We start from the raw sequence: 25,084 nt of genomic DNA, 5'->3' as shown, positions 1-25,084 counted from the left end.
AGCACTATGATTTTAGTGTATAATTCAGAAAATGTGCACAGAGTTAGGGGACCTTGTTACAATATAACTCCATGTGTTCCTGTTTACTTATTTATGGATGAGAAGAATCTCAGTATTTGAATCTATTATAAACGACAGACAGAAATAAAATTGATGTTATCCAGTCTCATTTCAGTAGACAGTAACATTCAAACATGGCTAAATGAGCTAACTGGGGAAGAGGACTGCCTCATTTCTCCTGTTCCAAGATGTGATTCCAATAAAAAGTCAGTATCTGTACTAAATACACATCAAAATTTGCAGTATCATTTGCGTTCTTTGGACAAATCACGTACTAATCTTAATGAATGTACTGACAACTTAACCCCCCAAAAATCTAAGACAGATTTCCATGGTCTATTAAAGAAATAAAATTTGTATGTATATTTTGTTATAGAGTATGGAATGGTGATCAATAAAAAACTTCTGCATCAAACATTTTAGGGCAAAAAAAAAAAATCTAGGGAGGAAGTGACATAGAAATACAAGACAGAAAAAGAGACACTGTAAATATTCCTTCTGTTAAAGAATTTGTTCTTACATTTTGTCAGCAGATGATTTGGGGTAAGAAGTTATTATGGCATTTGGTGTTTGCATTCCACGGGATCAGCTTAAGACACTTAACCATTGTGCTGAAAAACGCCAGGTGTTTAGAACATACCCAGACACAGTATCTTTTCCTACTATTTTATGAACATTTAGATACCAACTTAAAAATGGGGAGATATAATAGATAATATTATCTCTCCAGCTATTTTTATTTATTTAGGTCTTTTAGGAATATGCTAGCAAAAATTTGAAGATTACTGCACTAGTGCATGTGAAGATGGTGATTCTGTCGTCAAGAAAGAAACTCTTATCAGGGGAAGCTGAGAGAGGCTGAGAATTAGGAAGACCATAGAACAGGATAATAGAAGTGGGAGTTGGGGACCAGTAAATGGAAGCCTCTGCACATTTCTCCTGGGTGCTTCTGCAATTATATGTATGGCTTCACATTTACATAAGGCCAATGAGGTCTTACCAAAAGACACTTGAGTTTCAAATTCAAAGGGCTAAAGTTAAGACCCAGATGTTCCATCCATTGTTCAACTTTAGGCAAGTCACTTAATATTATTAAACCTTCTTTTTCTATCTCTACATATTAATATCTGTCCTGATTCCTTCAAAAAGGCCCTGTGAGATATGAAAATTACATGGCACCACTTTTGATTACTGCTATATGACTTTAAGCTGGCATTACTATTATTTTTCTACAGAATAATTTACTTCAGTTACAACTAAGTTACAACTTTTAGTCTCTTCTAGTTAAATGGCTTCTATAAACAACGATTTAAGGAAAGAATAAATTATATCCGCTATCCATGAAAATATTTTTAATGGTCACATTTTTATCTAATAGCATTCCATAAAATTCTGTCCTAAAGACACCTATTTGCATATATCCAGATTCACATGCGTTAAATCTAAATTACCACTCTGTGGTTTGTTATTTTAGGCAACATGGTCCATGGCAAGGATGCTGAGCCACGTGATACACTCCTATGAAGAGCAATCTTTACATTGTGAGAACTTGTTCAACATTCAATCAAGGATAGACAAATGAAAATAAGGTCATCTTACTCTAGCTGAAAAGTATGAGCAAATAGGAAGAAGAGAGTGTATCCAGAAGGCACAAACTTGAAGGGAGAGGCACCACTCCCAAGATCATTCTCTTCTCTGCCTTGCTGAGACCTGCACTCAGATTTGTGCTTGCTGGTCACTTCTTCCACCTCTTAGGCTTTCTGAAGCCCTAGGTCATCAACAAGTTACTCAATACTTTTGTCATCATCCTTACGCTCAGCCAATAACACACGTGTTTAACAGACCAATTACGCCAAACTCCTCTCAAAGCTCTTCCTTTATCGTGTTAAGTCAAACACAAACACACGTATCTCCTCCATCCCCCAAACAAACCACCAACAAAATTACTCAGGACAAGCCTGTCCCTTCTCATCTTTGCTTCCACATTCTCCTCCCTTTAATGGCTAAACTGCTTGAAAGAGCTGAATATTCAGTTTCCAACTATTCACCTGCCCATTCACTCCTCAATTTACTGCTGTCTGGATTCACACTCACCACTCAACCCTGACTTTCAAAAGTGACCGGTCCATGGGCATCTTGTCTCCCTCTGCTATTTTCTTGCCACCTGGCTCTGTTCTTTCTCAGACTTCCTCATTGGTCCCTTTATTTCATTCACTACGTTTATGTAGTTCTCCTCAGGGAGCTCTCTTTTTCTCCCCTTTTCATTTTATAGCAGTGGTTCTCAACTTTGGTGAGAAGCCCCAGCATCACGAGGGGGAGTTGTGAAGACCTGCCTGTGCCTGTAGAGGGTCTGATTTCGCTGGGCTGACAAAGGGCCTGGGCTTTGGCATTTTTAAAACTCTTCAGGTGATGCTGAAGTGTGGCTCGGTTTTCAAACAACTGGCCTCTATGCACTGGCTGGGTGATACCCTCTCATGGCTCCTAACTCAAAAATCATTAATTTTAGTCCTAAGTTCTGTTAAGTTCCACTCACATTTCCATTTACTTTCTAGGTAATTCCATCTGAATGCTCAACAAATATGAGAAGCCTATGGTGCTGAATTGATCTCAATCTCTCCCCACGTCAGTCCTCTCTCTGAAAACTTGGTCATAATTAGTGGAGTCATTATGCTCCTATTCGTGAACTTAAAGCTCAGAGTAATCCTCACAGCTCTCTCAACGTCATTCCATTAAGTTACAGATTCCACCTCAAGTGCTTCTCAAACCTGGGCCCACCTCCCTAGCCCTACTTTTCTTAAGTATTGTGATACTATTTTAACCCCAATAATTCTAAAATATAAATCTTAAGCACATATCAGCAAAAAATTGTGTCACTGTCTCTAGGTTGAAATTCAAACTTCACAGTGTGCCACACAAAACCTTTTGCAAGCTGTCCCCAGTTACTGCTGTAGCTTTGAGACAGGCTGGAACTGGGACCCGTTACTGGAGTGCTGGCACCTCAACAAATGTCTCAAGCAACAGAATACAAAGAAATTACAAGGGACTAAAAATAACTGCATACATGCCCCAGCTACAGTAAATTATAAAATACAAAAACCAACTTCTACTTCCCAGGTACCATGAGCAAAAGCAGGGTACAACTGAGCATGATCCCAGGGCAAAGGACCACCAAGGGAATGGGCAAAGCACCTACGCCATCCCTCTGGCCTTGACCCACTGATCTGCCCCCACCCTCATCCCATTTAAGGGACCAGCTCACACCCTCCTTGGAGAGCAAGCAAAGACACCTGTTTCTGGTTTTTGTTTCCTTGTGCTACAAGCCCCAGTATAGCCTTCTCTGAATAGCTCCTCTGGATTCTTATCAATTTGATAATCAATATTGATTAAAGGGTCCAAGGATGCTGGTCGGTATCAGCTTCACCTTAGAAACTTAATTCTAGCCTTCAGGCACGCTGAACTTTCTGAAGTTTCCTCAGCATGTGTCCACTGTTACCATGGCCACTATACCTTTGCATTGTCTGTGCACTTTACCCAGAATGCCTTTCTGCTTTTCTGCTGAGCCAATTCCATTCATTCTTCAATGTTCACCTCAGAAGACACTTTCTTTCTGAAGCCTTTTTTGGGTCTGCTAAGCAGAATAAGTTTTCCTTTTATGTGCAGCTCTAGCATTCTTCTCAAACCATGTTTCATACTGTAGTATTACAATTGACTGTAGAGTTTATGGACTCCTACCATAAAAGCTCTCGAGAGCATGGTTTTATATATGCATGCATTTTATTTACTTAAAATACATACTTGATATATACACTATGATACATTTTGAACAATATATTTTGAATGCCCACAGTATCAAGCATAGTGCCCTAGCAAAGATGTTAAAAAAATGTAGTGATAGTTTATCCAGTGAATACTTGCTCAGCATCTACTGTGTGGCCTCACTATTTCTGATACTTGGAATGCATCAGTAAATCAGTCTGTCTTCAAAGTGATTCTCAAAAAGAAAAACAATGTATAAACAAACATACTGGATAATTTCAGTGGTCCTAAGGTCTAGAAAAAAACAAATCAGCATTATATAGTACTTCAGATCTGGAGTAAGAAACCTTCCTGTAAAGGACTGTGTATTTAATATTTTAGGCTTTGTGGGCCAAATGGTTTCTGAACAAAAGCCATAGACAGTATGCAAATGAATGAGCAAGGCTGTGTTCCAATAAAACTTTGTTTACAAAAACAGGAGGTGGGCCACATTTGGCCTGTAGGCTATAGTTTGCTGACTCTTGCTTTCAATGACAGCAATGGCTATTCCGAAGAAGTGATAACACACTAGGAAATCAATACCTATATAGAGCCAATCCTGAGGCAGAATATTCCAGGAACAGGGAAGAGTACTTGTTTGAGACGCACAGAAATAAAACCTTCATGACGAAGTGTGGTGAAAGAATGAATGAATATAAGAACAGAGACATAGATGAGTGAAGTTTCACCCATATGAAAAATACAAACTATTACCATAAACAATAAGGTCTTAAAAATAAGCACTCTCTCAACTGACAGAGGTTGCCACATTCAAAGAGAAGAAACTAAGATATGATTGCATAGGAAAATACAAGACAGTAGGATCTACTCAAAGTTAGTTCTGTGAATATCCATGCACCAAGCACCACTGCAGGTGGTAGAAATTAGGCAGAAATGTTTAATAACTATGACTTCTCAAGTTTCAGATGACTTCATAATTTTGAATTCATTCTTAGCAATATATATATATATATAGATAGATTTCTAGAAGCTGAAATACTCAGATGACTTGTAAGTACTAAGCACTTTTTATTGTAAAACAGTTTTGTGATAGACAAAAAAGTGGCCTATGAACCTATAGTATATACCAATTAATTTCATTTTAGAAAAATATTCTGGAAAAGTTCTTGAACAGAAAATAAAACATGTTTAAAAAAATCATTGGGATATTCTTTATTAATGGAACTGAAGTTGAGTTTAATTTCTTTTACATTCTAAAATTCTAATTATTTCACGAAGTGTGTAAATAGTAACAAATCAAATAAATGTGAATACTCTACTTTTGTAGAGTCAATGAGATGATATAACACTTATAAAACAAAATATATTTCCCATATGATATCCACTTGTCTGGATATTATATGATAAGCTCATGAAAATTGATCAAATAAGTCTATACACAACTTGTGTCACATTAAGTAAACTAAATTTTGAAGTTTCTGTTGTGGCTCAGTGGTTAACAAACCCAATTAGCATCCATGAGGATGCCGGTTTGATCCCTGGCCTTGCTCAGTGGGTTAAGGATCCAGCGTTGCCATGAGCTGTGGTGTAGGTCACAGACGTGGCTCGGATCCCCTGTTGCTGTGGCTGTGGTGTAGGTTAGCAGCTACAGCTCTGATTGGACCTCTAGCTTGGGAATCTCCATATGCCACAGGTGTGGCCCTAAAAAGACCAAAAAAAGAACTAAATTTTAAAAACATACAGTCAATAAAATATTTTTTTATAGGAAAAAACATGGGCTTTAGAGTTAGCCGTGGTGCTGCATGCTGGCCCTCCCACGTGCTAAGCTGCAGCCTTGCAAGTGGGCTATAAGCTCCCAGAATTACAATCCTCACCTGCACAAGAGGAAGGACCAGCCCTCCCAGGTTTGTAAGAAGATTTAATGAAATATGGAAGGTAAGGTACTTAGAATTAGGAGGTGGTCAATAAATTCAATTTAACTGCCTCTTCTCTAAGTTTACCTCAAACAGAGCTATATCTGCATTAATGCATTTTAAATGGTGATGACTCAGAGCTTGTCCTCAAGAAGTACATACCTCTATATTCATAACACCAAGTGCGAAGGGGGGAGGAATGGGAGAAATCTTTCAATTTCCCTCTACACAGGCCTCCTGATGTTGGTTTATGAGACTTTATTGATAAAACTCTCCTCGTGAGAAAGTTTCTCTTTATTTACAACCTCAATCCCTCCTAGCATATGTAGCAGAAAAGATGTGGTATTTCTAGCCATCCTACAGGACTGCTTTCAAGCTCTTACTGTAAGAGGATAAACTGCTTAGAAACCCTTTCGGTTCTATTGATGCCTTCAGCCTGGCAGAGTTCTGAAAACCCTACCTGATGTTATTAATGGAGATGAGTGACTCCCAGTTTGATGATAAGTTTTAGGACTAGAGCACACCATATTGTGTGTTCCCAGAAAAGGCGAGTAAAACTGCCATCCCTTCCTGTGTGTGGTGTGATTTAAGGATCAGCTCTTTTTACGGCTTTTACATGCATGGTTTTATAGTTTTACTGTCACTGATATTTTATAAAATTCAGAACTATTGGCTACCTAAGTGCTGTCAGGGGAAGAGAAGTTTTGAAGAAAAACGGGGAGATCATTTTTCAGTGGCTCAGGCTTGCAAAGCCTCTTCTTGGCAGCTCCTCCAGCATTCAACCACCTTCATGTTTCGAAAATTCTGTTACCTCTTCCCTAAATGCTTCGTTTTTCATATTCCATTTAATTTGCAATTGATACCACCAGGAAAGACAGAAAGAGGTGGATTAAACATTCCAAATGGGGTAAATCATCCCCGTTTTTAATTCTGGCTTTCCTATACTCATTTTCTAATCTCCCTTCTCTCCTTCTAATTAAACATCATAAAAGCTAGGCTACCTAAGACCGATTCCAAAACTTCCAATGTTAAGAGTACATAAAGTGGGGAACCCACTTACACACAGCAATTATTTTCCAAAAATTATGTCCAGTATTTTTTTTTTCATGGCTTACTTAAATTATTTAAAACATAACTATGTTCATGTTTTACTATAAAAGACCTATTTTGGTCAGAATGATGTACTGAAAAATAAATCAACAGCCATGTCTTCTTTTTCACTGCCTGATGCCTCCGACCCCCTGGCCAAAAGGAACATATCCCAGGATGATCCATGTGTTAGGGCGATCTAGAAATGCACTAGTATTGTAAGCACAATCATTTCCAAACATTAAATGTCTGATGTCAGTTGTTCCTTTGTTTTAAGTCAGTGAGAAAAAAGAATTTATAATTTGAAAGTCATTCTTCCTTTCTGACCATTTATAAAAGAACAGTAGAGACACATAACACAGACATTATAAAACTGGTGATGTTTTACCTTCAGATGCCAAAAGTACATAGTTTAATATTATCAACCATTAGGAATGTGAGCCACATTTGCTAGAGTGCATATACTATAAATTCTAAACTAAATAAAAAACTTTATCTGAAAGGCAGTTAGGATATATTTTGACTACCTTCAAGAAGGCAGATGTGCTGCTTTCCTAAGTCTCTTCCCCACACTGGCAGAATCAACACAAGGATAGAGGCACTGCCTGAATTATGAAATCATTTGGCTACAATCACCTCTCTCTAAAATCCTGCCAAGTATGGACCAAAAATACCAATAAATACAAGAGAAGCAAAATCAATTTTTTCTATTAATCATAGAGCTCCAGAGTTAAGACACATGGAGATAAAGAAGAAACTGTAGCGAATTATAAATCCAATGGAGATTTACTTATATTTTCAAAAACCTTCAATTTAATCCTATAGGTTGAATTTTGTGATTTCTTTCAGCATGATCTTTTATATCAATAAAGCCGCATTCTTTTTGAGAGTTTTAAATACTTCTTAAAAACCCATTTCCTTCCACAGTTCAGGGTAAATGACATATGGGCATCTTACTGATAAGGAAATGTAAAACAGAAAAAAAAATTTAATGGAAAGACCACTTAAATTCTTTGCAGAGATCATTTAGAAATAGACTTTGGGGAGTTCCCATCATGGTGCAGGAGAAATGAATCCAACTAGGAACCATGAGGTGGTGGGTTCGATCCCTGGCTCAGATTTGGTGGCCCGGATCTGGCGTTGCTGTGGTGTAGGCCGGCAGCAACAGCTCCGGTTGGACCCCTGGCCTGGGAACCTCCATACGCCACCAGTGGGGCCCTAAAAAGACAAAAGAAAAAAAAATAGACTTTGGTCAGGAAAGTGCTCACAAGGAGAGGTGTTCAGACTTCCAAGTAGCTATTGGCACCCCTGGCCCTTCTGATAGATGAACTTGTTAACCATGTGATTGGCTAAGGAACTGCCTCATCATCTATGTCAATAACAAAAAGCAAAGCACCTTGCAGTTTTCTATTCTACTCTCCTGTGAAAGACAGATGTGTTGTGTCTAATTATTCACTGATTGGTACTCGGAGAAACATTAACATAATTGGCACATTTGTTCTAATTAACAAAGGGAAACTGTCACATGCCACCCAACATGAAAAGTGAGACCAGCAACCATTAGCTAGAAAAATCCACATCAGAAAGGTTACTCTGCTCAAAACTGGGGCCCAGCAAGTCCAAACACTGAGGTTGAAAATGACACAATAGAGTTGGGAGGCATATGTACACCAAAGAGAATTGGAAATTCAACCTAGGAGTGTTACACATGCAGGTACATTAATCAAACAAATGGGAAAAGCAATTATGGGGCAATTATCAAACACATACTCAGCCAAGCCAAGCTTCTACAAGGAACAGTAGCTAGAAGCAGAGAGAAGGCCAAGTTTTACTGACTGGCTTAGAAGAGAAAAGTTTGAGGCTTTTCCTGTATTTGTTTTAACTTTACCCTTTAGAACAATGGTTTTCAACATTTGTGGCATGTTTACAATCACCCAGGGAGTTATTAAAAACCTATTAAAAACAGTGATAGCCAGGCTGCATAAAATACCTATTAGATCAGTATCTCTAGCATGGGCTATAAGCATCAGTATTTTCTAATGATTCCCAGGTGATTCCCATGCAACCTAATTTGAGAACCAGTACTGCAGCCTGGTTCTGATAAGTGTGTTAAAATGCAGATTCTGATTAATGCCAAGTGGGGTTTGAAATTCTACCTTTCTAACAGGCCCCCAATTCAGTCCATATAGATAATCTATGCATCACACCTTGAATAGTAAAGCCTTGACAATGCTAAAAGACACTTATAGTTAATAAGCCTTTCGTAGACTTTCACAGGGTAGGATTTAGCTCAACTGCTCCAGAGTTTGAAATCCCAGATTTTCTTCTGGTGTCTCACACTGACAACAGGTGTCTTATATGACCAACCAATAAAGTCTTCATTATGTAACATAAATGAATGTTACTTACCAATGAAAGTTGTGGGTAAAAAAGCACCTTGAAAATATAAGATGCAGAGTTCCCATCGTAGCTCAGTGGTTAATGAAGGGGACTAGTTATCCATGAGGGCTTCGGTTCGATCCCTGGCCTCGCTCAGTGGGTTAAGGATCCAGCGTTGGTGGGAGCTGTGGTGTGGGTCAAAGACTCGGCTAGAATCCTGTGTTGCTGTGGCTGCGGTGTAGGCTGGCAGCTACAGCTCCAATTTGACCCCTAGCCTGAGAACCTCCATATGCCGTGGGTGCGGCCCCAAAAAGACCAAAAACAAACAAACAAACAAACCACAAGCACCAAAAGGCCATTAAAAAGAAAAAAAAAGTATACAAAGAAACTCCCCCTGCACTCTTTCCCAGGTCCAGAGCCATCGCGGAACCACGGCTCTATAGACATTCTCTCTTGTCAAGAATGGATGCTACTTTGTTTAGGCAGCTATTTGCTTCTAAGATTGGCAACAGCATTAAGGCACTCATTCACTTCTGGGTGGACCATTGTCCGAAATACTTTGAACCTTTTAGTAGGTTTGTGAAAGTACTGGATTTCAAGCATGTTGAAATTATAGCTTTAGACAACCATAGAAAAAGCAAAAAAATAGACAACAGATTTTCAAAAAAGCAAGTGTTAATGAAACCACACCCCATGGAGTTAATAATATAATCAGAAGCTGATAAGAGAAATCTGAGCTTTTCTTACAGGACGACAGATAAGAGAACAGCTGGTCAAAACCCCCTGTTTGGAAAATTGCCTTCACTGATAAAGTGCATTTTACTACTTCTTTCTTGGAACCCCTCTTCAATTGCGTACCTTCTCAGTTTGCACGCAGGAACCCGAAGTCACCTCCTGCCTACTGTGAGTGGCCAAGGTTGTTGGGACCCTCTAAGACTGGGTCTGGGGCCAGTTTTAGGGGACGAGTGGCCCGTTGACCTCAGAAGCTGAAAAGCTTCGCCCTCCGGTCACACTGGGCGCCTCCCCTTTGAGGATTCAGAAGCATTTGAAGGAGACGGCGCCTGCGCAGAACACCTTACCGAGCCTTTTCCCGCCTCCAATCATCTTTCTCCTGCCTAAGACCACCCTGCTTATTGGGCAAATATCCCAGCCCCCTTGCTAGCTGGGAGGCGGGTCCAAGACTTGTTTTCCTGTCTCCTTAAATTGGCAGGCTCTTGAATTAACTCTTCTCAGCTGCAAACCTCGGGCATCTCAGTATTTGGCTCCCTGCAAGTCCTGCGACCAGACTTGGTTCGGTACTGGAAATTGGAGTGGCATTTTGCTCAGTTGTTGCAGCTTGTGCAAAGGGAAGGAATTTGCTAAGGAAGGGATTTTGTTTCCCTGCTGGGGAAACACTCCCTTAATTGCACATATGTCTGGCTCATTGCTTTTAAGAGCTGAATGAATGCAGACCACATTATAGAGGTGAACTTGTCTTGAAATCTGAAAACCTACATTTCTAAAGCCTTAAATTTAACTTGAGAAAGAAAAAAAAAAAAAAAGCACATTGATAATGAATTAACAGTGACAGCTACCAAAAAAGCCCTAATGACTATATCTAATAATATCTTTCCAGGGGACAAAATGGCACTGAAATGTCCTTAAAATGCTAAAATTTTCAGGGCAAAAGGACCTTAAATCAATTAGTCTGGAGATAGTTCCTAACCGGTCTTTACTATAAACTTGCCATTCAGGTTAAATAACTCTAAGTATTTTCTCTTATTCACCAATTAAGAGTATGGGGGACTCTTGCTAAGTCTGACCACCTTTAAAAAATGCTGGGTTTTTTTTGCTTTTTTTGCTGTGACTGACATTTTTCATCCACAGTCAGTTTACCATAAATAGTGCCTCTAAGCATATGGAGAATCATTGAAAAAAATTCCAAAGCAAAAGAACTTATCTAAGAAAGAAACATTTTTTTTTCAGGAAATAAAGGCTGTGGAAATAAAAGACCCCTCTTGCCCTGTGATTATGGACACCAGCTAGGTTACTGCCTGTTTGAAGCACCACTGATACAGAGACTGTATTTGAAAACAGCTGAAGTCTACAGGCCACTGATTTTAGATTATCTAAGAAAAGCTCACTCTAGTGGGTAAGCTGACTTTTGGTATGCAAGATTTCACTTTCTTCTGAAAGTGAAAATATTCCAAGTATTTTCTAGATTTTATTCCTTTAATAAAATCAAATTTAAAATCCATGTTCAGAATTTTCTAGTACCACCGGAATTAAAATACATCCTTTATTTCTCCGCCTTTATCTTTTCTGCTTCCACTCCAAGAAGGGACACCACCTCCTATCACTTAAAGTAAGGCAAGATCTCCTAAAAGGTGTTTCTGCTTCTATTCTTATACTTCTCAAGTCTGTACTCCCTAGAGCAACAAGAATGATCTTTGAAATAAAAATATATTAGGTCATGACAATCCCTTACTTATACTCTCCAACAACTCTGCATATATTCAGAAACAATTCCACACCCCTTAGCATTACACGTTTTGGTCCCCAAGCTCATCCCACCCCCTCTGACTGAAGGGCTTCCTGCCCTCCTCTTGGCTCACTGTGTCTCAGAGACACTGGCCTCCTTTTCAAGCCATAACCACATTCTAGCAGCATTCTGCTCCCCTGCCTGGAGCTTCCTGACCCAGATCTTTTCATGTCTGGCTCTTTCCTGTCATTCAGATCTCAGCTCAAATGTTATCTCTTCAGATAGATTCTCCTTGAACTTTAAAGTGACTCCTGATCCCCAACAACCATCAACCTCTCAGATATGACCTTGTTTCCTTTAATTTGCAATTATCTAACAATATCTTGCTCTTTTATTTCTGTTCTTCTTTACTGTTTTGTTTTGTTACCCTTTAGGGACTTTGACCACCATGCATCTCCTGCAAACTAGAAAAGTCTCCAGCAAACAACCAGTGGAAATAGATATTTCTTGAATAAATCAATTAGTGATTAAAAACAACAACTGCATTTTGTACTAGAGGGTCAAAGGAGCCACTAAGTATGTGCAAAAGTCAAGCCGCAAATACATTAGAAGTCAGAAAAGGTTTATCATTTCTTCCTGTTTTAAACATTGATGTTGATGTTGTTTAATTTTCTTATAATTTTTAACTCAGTTCACATGAATATCTGTGCTTGTGGTGGTCTCTATGTATAACTGTTAGAGGCATGTATTGGCAGAAAAACATACGGAGTGACCGTGAGAAAGGGATGACGTCGGCACATGTTGACCGGACCAAAGCAGGCCTTGCAAGCTGACCGCTAGTCAGGGAAAGGGAACCTAATACTTGTGAAAAACCTATTTCCAAGACTGATAATCCTCTCATAAACAATACCTCTTCCTGATGCTAAGCACACACTACCCAACAGATATCACTGGGCGCTGAAAGCCATGTCTCCCTCCAAATTAGTATTCAAACTCTTCTTTTCTCTCTAAACCTCTTTTGCCTGCAAAGAATATAAAGCACAGCTTGGGAGACAAGGCACCTGCATGGAAATGCATCCATATGAAGTTCCAATTATGAAAGAATGGCACTGAAACATGTACGCCTCTCCCAAACCAAAGTGCTCAGTGGCCATATTAATAATCAATTAGATGGAGAGGCACCTGATGTTGTACATTTGATGAAGCCTCCAGCTGCCAGTAGCTTTTTTTCCCCTGGCAGTATTAGCTTAAAAAAAAACCAAAACTCTTTCCTGTTTAGCAAGACTAAACTCAGCAAAATAATCTATTCTTTTACACTTCACCCCATATTTTCCCACTTGCTAATTAGAGATGCAAATATTGATAAATAAGATGACATTTTTTAAGCACAACTGGGTCAATAAGTTGAAGAGTGTGCCCTGTTCCTCCAATTAAACTCCTATGAGAAATAGTTCAATTATAATTAGAGGCACAATTATCCCCTTGTTTAGGGTGAAACAAATCACAGGTTTGTTTTAGTGAAAAATTCAGTTTTGCTCCCTTTGCCAGGCCAACAAATCTTGTATCCATTGATGTTTTGATCCCAGTACTCTCCAAAGGAGATAATCTGATGAAATAAAGCATCTCTGAGTGTATTTCTAGCTCATCCTATGACAGCAACATTTTCCAGGCATAAACTAAAATGAGCAAAGGGGGATTCATTTCATCGAGTGCTGCTATTACGCCACTGGAGCAACCCAGCACCCGTTCACGGCCATATTAATTTTCTGGATTCTTTAGAGACATGGGGGTGTTCTGCGAAGCGGGGAGCACATGCCTCCCCAGAAATGGAAGAAAAAGCATTATATTTTTGGCTTGATCCTAATAAGCGAGTTATTAAAAATACTGAGCAATACCATTTCGGAGTAGTTCTGAAATATGTTTTTCTTTCTTTCACCTAGCCTACTTTTAATTTCAATGTAATTATTATCCTACCCTATAGTCCTTGAACAAAAGTAACTCCCAATGGCCGGAGCTGCAGCTGAGGCCTATGCCACAGCAACCCTGGATACGAGCCACATCTGCCACCTATACTGAAGCTTGTGGCAACACCAGGGGCTTAACTCAGAGTGAGGTTGAACCCACATCTTCACTGAGACAACAGCAGTTCTTAACCCGCTGGGCCACAGTGGGAACTTCCTTGATGGCCTTTTATTCTGATTCAGTGGCTCAGAATCTTTCTGACTGATTGATGCCCTCACTCCACCAGCACTTGAATTTCCTCAGTAGGCATCTTCAGAGGTGTCATCCTTTTTCTGGGAAGTTCCATTTCCGGAGGTGCAATTTCTGTTTCACATCCAACATGGACCCTTTATTTCGTTTAGTTAAACATACTAAGAGAATCTTCTATGCAACTTACAGTCTGCTGGCGTTGGAGATAAACATGAACAAAAAAATCCCTTTTCCTTCCTTATTTCATCACAATCTAGTCAGGCAGGCAAAGGAGTAAACAGATACATTTCCACACAGACAAAAGTTGGGAGCTATAACAGATCAGGGTACCACAGGGTTCATTCATATCAGGTGTCAAATACTGAAACAGTTCTGTATCTGCTGCTTAATAATGGAGTGCCCCTCACCCCAAGCATGGGCTCCCAGGAATGCATAGGGTTCAGTTTATAGCTGATATAGCAGAAGGCCTTCAGACTCTGACCTTGCTTTAAGGAAGCTGTGTGGTTGAGAATTATTTTAAAGAAAGAAAATAATTATTAAGGAGGTGTGTGGCAAGGAGGCCAGAGGAAGGAACAGCTCAGACTAGCACTCTGAAGCCCTTGTGCTTCATCTCTGAGGCACCTACCACATATTTTTTCTTAATCAATGAGTTCTGAGAGGAGTTCTTAGTCAAAACCATCACCCCCTGGAGAGATGGCGTATGAGGAACCCTGAGTTGGCCTCTTCCTCCTCTGAGACTTTCTTTGTCTCTCTCTTCCTTTCTTTTGGCTGGGGAAAGGAGAACTACCAACAGTAGCCCCAGCCCAAATTTCTTCTTTGGGAGGAAATATGAAGTCTGCTCCAGTGTCTTGGGGCCCTGATGACTAAATAGATAATAAGAACTTTAAAAATATGTTTGACTGGGTCGCTTTGCTATACAACAGAAATTAAGGAACACTGTAAATCAACTATAATAAAAAATTTTAAAAAATCTTTATAATACTAACAACTAAACAACAACAACAACAAGAAAAAAACAATCAGAGTAAGGACAGCAGCACGTCGGGACTCCCTATCCATTGTCACATTAACACATTTGTACAGTAGATAGGTACATAAATGAGGGTGTTTCCTTGTTTGAAAGCTCTAGTATTACCTTCCTTTGTAGCATTGAGGGACACTAACCAAAATAATTGGCTAGGGCGTCTTGATGATTGTTTATAGGACAGAAGCTTCATCTCTGCTCACCCCACAATGCCCAGCAGAGGTGCGATGTGCTCAATGATTGCTCTGAATTCAAGAGGCTGAATTCAGTCTTCTGTGAATCAATAGGTGAGGCTATAATAATAACACTCATAATGTATCCTGTGTGCTTCTACACATTCTAAGTGATTTGCATATATCATCTCATTTCATCTTCAACTACATCCTGGAGAGATCCATTATCTCCATTTTGTAGTCTGAAGAAAATCGGGAATAGAGAATTGAAATACCTTGCCTGGGAGTTCCTGTCATGGCACAGTGGAAAGGAATCCAACTAAGAACCATGAGGTGGCGGGTTCCATCCCTGGCCTCACTCAGTGGGTTAAAGACCTGGCGTTGCTGTGAGCTGTGGTGTAGGTTGCAGACATGGCTCAGATCTGATGTGGCTGTGGCTGTGGCTGTGGTGTAGACCGGCGGCTATAGCTCCAATTGGACCTCTAGCCTGGGAACCTCCATATGACATAGTTGTGGCTTAAAAGCACAAAAAAAAAAAAAAAAAAAAAGGAAGAAAGAAAGAAATACCTTGCCCCAATATAAGAATTTTAAAAATGGTGACACTTGGGTAAACCTAGAATTCTACAAGGAAATTAATTTAACACTCTATAGCAGAAATTAAAGTCAAGGTAGGGGAGAAAATTGAATGTTTATTTACCTCAGAAATGTCTTTGCCATTATTTGTGCCAATGATGATGCCACTATAACGTAAGATTAGTAGAGGTCTTTGGAAACCTGCTGTTTACATGGAAAGGAAGAAAATTATTGCCTCATGCTATTCTGTAAAGAATGTACTTGATGAATTTCCCGTCGTGGCTCAGTGGTTAATGAATCCGACTAGGAACCATGAGGTTGCGGGTTCCATCCCTGGCTTTGCTCAGTGGGTTGAGGATCTGGCGTTGCCATGAGCTGTGGTGTGAGTCGTAGACGCAGCTCGGATCCTGTGTTGCTGTGGCTGTGGTGTAGGCTGGTGGCTATGCCTCAGATTTGACCCCTAGCCTGGGAACCTCCATGTGCTGCAGGAAGTGGCCCTAGAAAAGGCAAAAAGACAAAATAATAATAATAATAATAATGTACTTGATTGCTTCTTCAATGATGCTGGACATATAAAACAAAGACAATCGAGTCAAGCCACCATGTATTAGTTGAACATTTACTATCTGAGTTTTTCCAAATCATTTGCCTTGAATACAAAAGAAGCACACATCTTTGCCGCATGGCCTGTGGTGTTAAGGACTGATTTTATTTATGATAAAACACAAGAGTTTTACCAGCAGGTTTCCCTTTAAGATCCGTATTTCAATCTCTGCTATATTTATGATTTTATATTCCTCAAATATTAAATAATGAATGCATATATCATTAAATTAAAACAATCTTATAATCCCTTAACTCACCACGTTACATTCCATCCCTTTCTTTTTAAATTTATCTGCTCTTCTTGGGCAAATGACAGTTGTGACGTGTCATGTTAAGATATTCATTAGATTTCTGAGCTTGGTGATTTCAAGGGTGTTGCAAATAATCTACACAGGAGTTTATTAGCCTGCTCTTGAACATGTGTGTTTGATCTCTCTTCTGACTTCAAAAAGAAAAAAGAAAAGATTCACGTTAAATATAGTTCTTTGAATGTCAAATGGGTATATGATCTTTGAGCTTGCCAAGTGTTAATTGGTCTCTTCCCTAGTGATGGTACAAATAAAATTCACCGCCAACTAGCTTGCAGTCATGAATCTTTATTCCTTGACAAAGAGAACCACTTTGCTAAGGAGACTAAAAAATGAAGAAATTACTAGCATTTCCTCATTGAAAGTCTTTGAATTATCAGTTGCTTTTTTTTTTTTTTGGCCATGTCTGCAGCATGTGGGGATGGAACCTGTGCCACAGCAGTGACCTGAGCCACAGTAGTGACAATGCTGAATCCTTGACCCACTGAGCCGCTAAGGAATTCCTTTATTTTTTTTATTTTTTATTTTGGGGGACCAGTTACCTTTAAGAAACATCAAGTCAACAAAAGTCTGTGGACACCCATGTTACTCAGGACATGTTTTGGTCTTTGACAGTTTAATGGAGGAGGTTTGCATTAGAATTTTAGAAATACAATTAAGGAAGAGTTCCCGTCATGGTGCAGTAGCGATGAATCCAACTAGACACCATGAGGTTGCGGGTTCGATCCCTGGCCTCGCTCACTGGGTTAAGGATCCAGCATTGCCATGAGGTGTGCTGTGGTGTAGGTCACAAACAGGCTCGGGTCAGGCATTGTTGCGGCTGTGGTGTAGACCAGCAGCAACAGCTCAGATTAGACCCCTAGCCTGGGAACCTCCATATGCCAGGGGTGCGGCCCTGAAAAAGACAAAAAGACAAAAAAAAAAAAAGAAATACAATTAAGGAGACAGATGCATTTATGTCATAAGTGAAAGGAAAAACAACACAGGAGAGCTGCCTTCTTTTTAATCACAGTAAATCATATTGTGTGTCAGTGCTGGAAGATCAGGTTTTGGTGTGGTTGTATAAAACAGCTAAAATCATATAAAGTCTCTGATACAACGCTAGAAAGTGCCATGGGACACCAGGTATGAGGCAATAAAATGACTCTGTCAAAGTAAAGAAAATTTCACTGAGTGCCACTTTGAGTCTTTGCATTGACACACTGGAGATATGAATGGCCGTGACAGAAAAACAGAGTCATTTAATAAGGGCCCTGTCTAAATTTCTAATTTATCATTATTATTATCATCATCATTATTATTAACTCGTAAAGAGCAATCAGATGTTTAATTTCTTGTCATGGGACCAGCTAACTGTGTTGACTCCCACTTCTGCCTGAACATTCAAAAGACTGAAAAACTATGGAATCTAACAGTAAGTGCATTGATTAACTATGAAAACATTTTTTGGACAATGGACAATGTTGTAAGTCTCAATATTGCTTTGTAATTTCATAGACAGGAAAAATTCAGGGCTTATATTTACAAAAATATTAGGTGACCCTACATATATATGTAGACCCAAATTGCAACAATTTAAAAAAATGCCTCTTTTCATAGATGCAATAGAAGACGCAAAAGTCCAAAGAACTCAATGTAGTATAGAGGCTAACCAGGACCATCAGCAAATTGGCGGATATGACACTTGTCAAGTTAAAGTTTTTCTGTGTCTGTAGCAAACTGAATCTGCCAGGGAAATAGTGTTTGATGTACATTAGAATGTCTTCTGATAATCATAAAGGGTAACATTTTTCAGAGTTTGGGATTATTTGAAAGGAAATGAAAGACACAGTATTAGATGATTTTCCTCAGCAGTATGCTCTAAGATGATGGTACCTCAAGGAAAGTGTGGCCCTTTCTCGTGATCATGGGCAGGCATTTTCAAAGGGCATTGCACTGTTTGGGGCTAATGAAAAGTTACAGTATAAATCTGATTTAAATATTTCAATAACTATCCATAGGCTTTGTTTCAGCAAAAACAAAGAAAATGAAGAGCTGATGGAAAGCTTACAGGATGAAACTAATTGACATCCCTCAAAAATATTTTTTATTCATGGCATGTGGATATGGCTTTTAGGTCTGCCCATGACTATTACATCATAGAGCAGGAAATACATCCATGGAATGCACAGGCTCTCTCACACTCTCTCTCTGTCTCTCTCACACACACATACCCTTTTTACATTTTTTGCATACTATCAAGAAGGGCAATAAAATTGATGGCACATTATTATGTCATATCATTTTTCTCTATAATTAGTGCCAGATAAAATAAAGCAGTGTTTCTGATTTCTTAAAAGAGAATAACAAAATTAAACCAAGCTGCCTGTAGCTTGTCCAGTGGGGCATTCTAATTGACTCCAAGTCATTAATCAGTCCTCAATCAATCTGTTTTGCCAGTAGCAAGCAGTTAGGACTCCATTACCCACCATTCATCATGCCATGCCCTAATTCACTGCACCATTAGCCATGGATTAGGCCTCTGTTAGAATAACTAAGTGCCAATTGCTAAATGCAAAGAATTTTTGTCACTCACTTCAGCCACTGGGATCCCTTCAGGCGGTCGACACTGGAGCAAGACTTCCTGTTCCAAGGATACTTCCTTTCCCAGGGGTTCCTGCTCAAATGTCTTTCGCAGATCTGGAAAGCACAAGTAATGAAATAAAAAAACTAATTAAAATTTATTCATTTACAGGAAGTACAATAAAAAATTTTGCAGTTTAGTATTTTGTTTCTTTTTTTTTTCTTTTTCTTTTTAGGGCTGCACTCACGGCATACGGAAGTTCCCAGGCTAGTGGGCAAATCAGAGCTGCAGCCTATGCCACAGCCACAGCAATGCCCGACCCCAGTCACATCAGCAACCTACACCACAGCTCCCAGCAATGCCGGATCTTTAACCCACTGAGCAAGGCCAGGGATCGAACCTGCGTCCTCATGGATACTAGCCAGGTTTGTTACTCCTGGGCCCTGACGGGAACTCCATTTCTTTGTATTTTTTTAAATCACATGTTAATATTACCCATTCTGGGTAATTATATTCTGTGTGACAGAAATTATGAAATTCAGAGGCCATGAAACGTTTCTACTTTAATCCTCACTGGAATGCCTTAGAGATTCTCATTTTAACAATGAGCGAAACTCATTGATTGTATTTTCTTTATATTTCTTAATAATCACCTATAATAATCACATTTTTAATCAAAAGAATGCCACTGTCATGATCTTGTTATGTATATTATGTATATTACTTTTTTCTTTCTTCACTGTAGATGCTATTGACATTGTAACAATTTTGAGGTCTTTTAATCAGTAACTCAAAAGCAACTTCTGTTTCAGAGTGGAAAACAGAATGTTGGAATCCTGAAAGAATTTGAGGTGTCTCAAACACAAGGCAGGGAAAAGAGCAACTACTGGAATGGGTCCAGAAATATCTCCATATGCTATTGCATGACCATTAGAAGATTAAAGAGTCATTTCTGCTCAAAGATACCAAGAGTCTAAGTATGTATTTATATAGCTAGAGTTGCTAGAGCAATATCCAGTACAAATTTTAAAACTGCTATTGGTGGACACGAAAATGTTAGAAACCAGTTTTTCAGTTTAGACACCAAAGCTGAAAAGTAAAGGAGTCAGCCATAGGGCTTTGAAACATCATTAAAAAAAAGAAAAAGAAGCAAAGCAAAAAATTATTTCATACATATACGGTTCAGTTTCTTCCAATAAAGTTACTGGAATTTTACCCAGTTCATTTTATTAAAAAGTTGATGCCTCTGTCTTTTCATCCCATGTCCCCAACAAAGACTTAAGAATCTAAAAGCACCATTTCAGCCTATTGAACTAATGAGTGAAAATCTGAAGACTCTGGGGGCCTATCTCTAATGAATTTCAAGGAGTTACTCGAAACATCACCTGGAAAAATGCAGTGAGGAAAAAAAAATCATTGTCACAGATTTGCCATTTGGTTGAAATTCTCGGCAGAAGAAAATCTTCAAAAGCTTAGGGGTTATGAAAAGACGGTTAGATCTGAGTCTGAGGTGAGACAAGAGCCTCTTCAAATGGTGCCAGAATTTCTGTCAAAAGGGCATTTCTAATTTGATTATCAAGAAGTTGAGGATATTGCAGCGATGAACACTTCAAGTCCACAGAGGTATTAGAACCTGCAAGTTCTCTAAACCAGGTCCTTATTTTATGCAGGAGAAACATGTTTCTCAAATGACTCAAAGCCTCACAGAAAAATTACTGGTACTGCATTAGAATCTCCTCTTCCGCTATTGCACACACCCCGTCACATCTCTTTTGGTTGATCTGTGTCCCTTCTCTTTTTTTCAATTAAAAGTATAGTAGATTTACAATGTTGTGTCAATTTCTGCTGTACAGCAAAGTGACCCAGTCATGTCTGTGTCCTTTCAACAGAAGCATTAAAATTGTGTCTACTCTTCTTTCCTCCTGTGTTACTTCTCTTTGTTTTTGATCTGCATGCAGATAAAAAATTTTAGCAAAACACCAAATGCTAATTAAAACAATAGCAGCAGTGAATAATTTTTATGGGCTAAAATGCTCTTGACAAAATACATCTCATTTGTGAAAAATGATTCTGAATCAATCCCACATGATGAGGGGCAGGGTGAAGTCCTAAAGGCCGGAATGAGTTCTTACATCAAATAACATGCTGACTATTCATTCTCAGTTACACTATCCAGCATTTCACAAAATAAGAACTAAAGAGTGAGGCATTTATGTTTCCCACTAGTGAAAATGAATTCCTTTAGCACTTATTACTTGTCTCCTTAGGGTGGACACTTTATTAGGCACTTAGGGTAAAGATGTGTAAGATTCGGAATGAAGACTGGAAAGGTAAATCTATTTATGAAAAGCCTTCCTGCCAAGGTGAGGAACAGTAAACCCTCAGAGGCTTTTGAATAGAGGAGGGAGATAAGATGTCATATTGCCCTCAGTGTGATTGAGGTGGTGATGAAGAGGCAGAAGGTCATCAGGGACTCATTTGAATAGATCAAGAGTATCACGGGGTCCTGAACTCAGCTACGGCTAGTGGACTGGAAGAGGAGGAACCTTTATTACCAGAAGTTCTAGTAATACATAGATCATATGCTCAGGAAGACCTAGGTATCCGGGGATTGCCAAAAGAAAGGATACTACTATATTCTTAGCTATTGCAGTTGTTAAGATGATTCCACTGTTAAATGAAATGTTACCAAATTGGGCAGGAACATGGGGAGAAAGACAGCAAATTTATCTTGGTACATGTTCAGTTTCGTATGTCTGTAGGATGTCCAAATGGAAAAGTCCGGAAGGTCCAGATCCTGTTTTCTTTATCTCGGCACATTGACATTGGACTGGATCCTCCAGCTGTGATGTTGCCCTGTGCATAGCAAGGTGCTTAGCAGCATCCCTGAACTCTACCCAGCAAATACTGGTAGCGCCCCTCCAAGCCATGTCAGAATAAATGCCTCCAAATAAGGCCAAATGTTCTCTAGATAATGAAGGAAAAATTACTTCAAGTTGAGAGCCACTGGTCTAGAGTTTGGAAAAGAAAGCCTGGTAGGAGATCTGTGCTTCATTGTCTAGGAGATAGCTGAAGCACCAGAAAGAGATGACATTACCATGGGAGAGACTGTGGCCAGAAAACAAACTAGCAGAAAACCCACCACCACAACAAGAGGTCACCAACATTCAAGAGGAAAAACTGCCTGCAAAAATTATATTGTAGGAACAAGGAGAAAAACCAAGAGACAGGTGTCGGGGGATCCAAGAAGAGAACGAAGTTTTAAGAGGCTGGGAGGCCAACGAGTCAAATGCAGCAAAGGACTCAGAAGAAGAAGTCACTGGTTTGGGAAAATAGGAGTGAAGGGAGAGGAAAAGTCCAGCTGTGTCAAGGGTGCACAGGAACTGGGAAAATGACCATTATGAGAACTGCTACTCTTTTGCAAAATTTCATGATTTCAGAAGTTAGCGGCATCATTAAGGGATGATGAGTTCGGATGTAGCCTGCTGTAATTCTCCTGGTGTATTGTATAGATATGGTATAGTTTGGGACACAGTTTTCAAATTCCTGCCACATGAAGGCACATCTTATGAGAATCCTTGTCAGAGACATGTACTTCACAAGACAGGTTTAATCTTACCAGCACAGAATACCACACGAGCCTTTTGTTTCAGTGTTGTTTAATTTTAACCTCTATGTAAATTTTACCCAATTTCTAAAATGATTCACACCTAACCCCCCCCCCCCAACACACAAAGCAATACTCCTTCCTGAAAAATCCTTTTAATTGCTGCCATAAAACCTCTTTTCTGGCTCTCAGGCTGGGTAATAAGCACAGAATATACATTGTGCTGGCCAGCGTGGCAGCTGCTCCATTCCATGAGCCTCTACATTACTCGGCAAGAGGGTGAGTAACATTTTAAGCATATCTTTTATCATTTGGAGAGATGTGATACGAGGCAGGCCGCATGCCTGGCAGGCAGAGAGAACATAAGGGTGACGAATGAATAAGTTTGAAAAACGGACCCTTGTCAGCTCAGAATTAGATGTAAAACAGAATGTTTTATAATAATGTGGGCATTTCTGTCCAGAAAAAGATGAATTTCTGCCCTTGGAGAACCTTTAGGATTCTGCATTTCTATTTTCTTTCTGTGAATTCTTAGGCTGCTACTAAAATAAGTATAAAGTCCTTTCATTATAACCTAGATGACTTTTACAAAGTCAACTTGGCGTACCCCTTATTTAGTCATCGATTCCGTCAATGAAAAACAAACCAGTGTTGTCATATGCACGCCCTCAGAGAGATGTTTACTTAAGAACATGAATATCAGCTGACTAAATCCATATAGGGAAATCCAGTTAGCAGACATGGAATCAGACCTGAAACTATATGGATTTCTGTTTACCATTTACACAGTAATCAAAGAAGGCCTTTTAGGACACACACGTGTACACACACGCACATGATGTCTCATTTGTTATGGTAGAATTCTGATGCTGTCAATTTTTTCCCACAGTACTAATACCATGGTAACGAATTATTTACGATGTGAAACCCACTAATTCATGGCACTCCACAAACGCCAACTCTGCTGTTTGACAATGTGGTAGACAGAAAAGAGGACACCTGTGAGTTTGAAGACTCTGTGGCCTCACCTTCCTCTTTTGTAAAATGAAAGTAAATGGCTGGATGCTTTTGAAGGTCTCTTTTGTCATAAGGGCCTATGAGTGAATAGACTAACATTCTTTAAACATTCATTTTAGGGGAAAACAGCCTATCCTTTGTCAACTAAGAGCTTTAAGGATTTATACCAATTATTAGTGTCCAAGAGAAATAATGGAAGATATTATTTTTGAAGAGTCTAGGAGATGATGGGTCTTGGAAGAGAACAGCTTGTAATTTTCCTCTTAGGAAAATCTTCATGGAACTTTTGTACACTTCAATGTGCAGATATTTGTAAGAGTTAGAAAATGGGGAGATAGGTGGGTTCCAGAGATTTCATATTAAAAAAAAATCAGAAAATACTTTTTCACACCCAATAGAGCTATATAAAATATATCACAAAGCAGATGGATATTAAAGCTTTGATGATTATAAATGCATTGAAAATTACTTTGACAAAACTAAGTACTCTACCTCTCTGGGAGAGGTGGGAGTGAAATGCCTACTCAAAAAAAGCATGCAAGAAAGCCTATCACACCAAGGTGCATATTTATGAAAGAAGCTGAAAATCAGGTCCCCTCCACAGTGACAATGCTTGAGCATCTTTGCCTGACATTGGCCAAAATGGGTGAGAGTAGCCTACAATGGAAAAGTCAAGGCTGGACAGGTGGGGGCTTTGACTAAAATGGGTCACACTACCATCCAAGCATCTGTAAGCCCTGCTGATTCTGGAAGGAGACCAGAAGACACCAGCAAAAGATCTCTATATCGTGTCTGAGCAGGAAGCTTACTAGTATTACTATCTTTGAAAAAGAAAATAAACATGTTCTCACTCCAAGTTAAAAAAAAATTGCATTTGTTAACAATGCCTATTCCCTTTGCAATACTACTTCATTATGCAGAAAGCTTGAAGAGAATAAAATATTTTTTAAAAGACAAAATCTTGACAATGTGATAGACTGATACTGTGAAGTTAAGAAGGCTCTGATGGGTATACTTCAATAGACTATTGTAATGGAAATTAAAATGTTTAAATTCCATTGAATAATAAGATATCATAAAATATTATTACCTTATTAATGTTGGTTGCTTTTTGTTTTTAGATCTCATAGGGTTTTTTGAATATTAAAAAAGATACTGAATCTGAAAAGGTTTTAGAAGGCTCTAAGGCACAAAACACACTTAATAAATTATTACAACTATTTCTATTATTATTTGTCAGAGAGTTCTGGCATGAAAGATGATTATTCATCTGAGTAAATTCCAACATGTCATTCTCTTACACACTTGGGCCATATAGCCTTTAAACCATAATATCTAATATTC

General features: G+C 39.0%; 1 protein-coding gene across 1 annotated transcript in view; it reads right to left on the bottom strand.

Moving 5' to 3' along the window:
* The window catches only part of UNC5C (unc-5 netrin receptor C), a 383,793-nt gene that overhangs the window by 99,218 nt on the left and 259,491 nt on the right, over window positions 1-25,084 (bottom strand). Inside the window, exon 4 of the mRNA XM_047797984.1 lies at window positions 19,129-19,232. Coding sequence (XP_047653940.1) covers window positions 19,129-19,232 — 104 coding nt within the window. The remainder of the gene's footprint in view (window positions 1-19,128; window positions 19,233-25,084) is intronic.

This window comes from Phacochoerus africanus, chromosome 10 (assembly GCF_016906955.1).
Source record: "Phacochoerus africanus isolate WHEZ1 chromosome 10, ROS_Pafr_v1, whole genome shotgun sequence".
NCBI lineage: Eukaryota > Metazoa > Chordata > Mammalia > Artiodactyla > Suidae > Phacochoerus > Phacochoerus africanus.
Note: the sequence above shows the minus strand (reverse complement) of the source record. Positions and strands in the feature narration are given on the sequence as shown.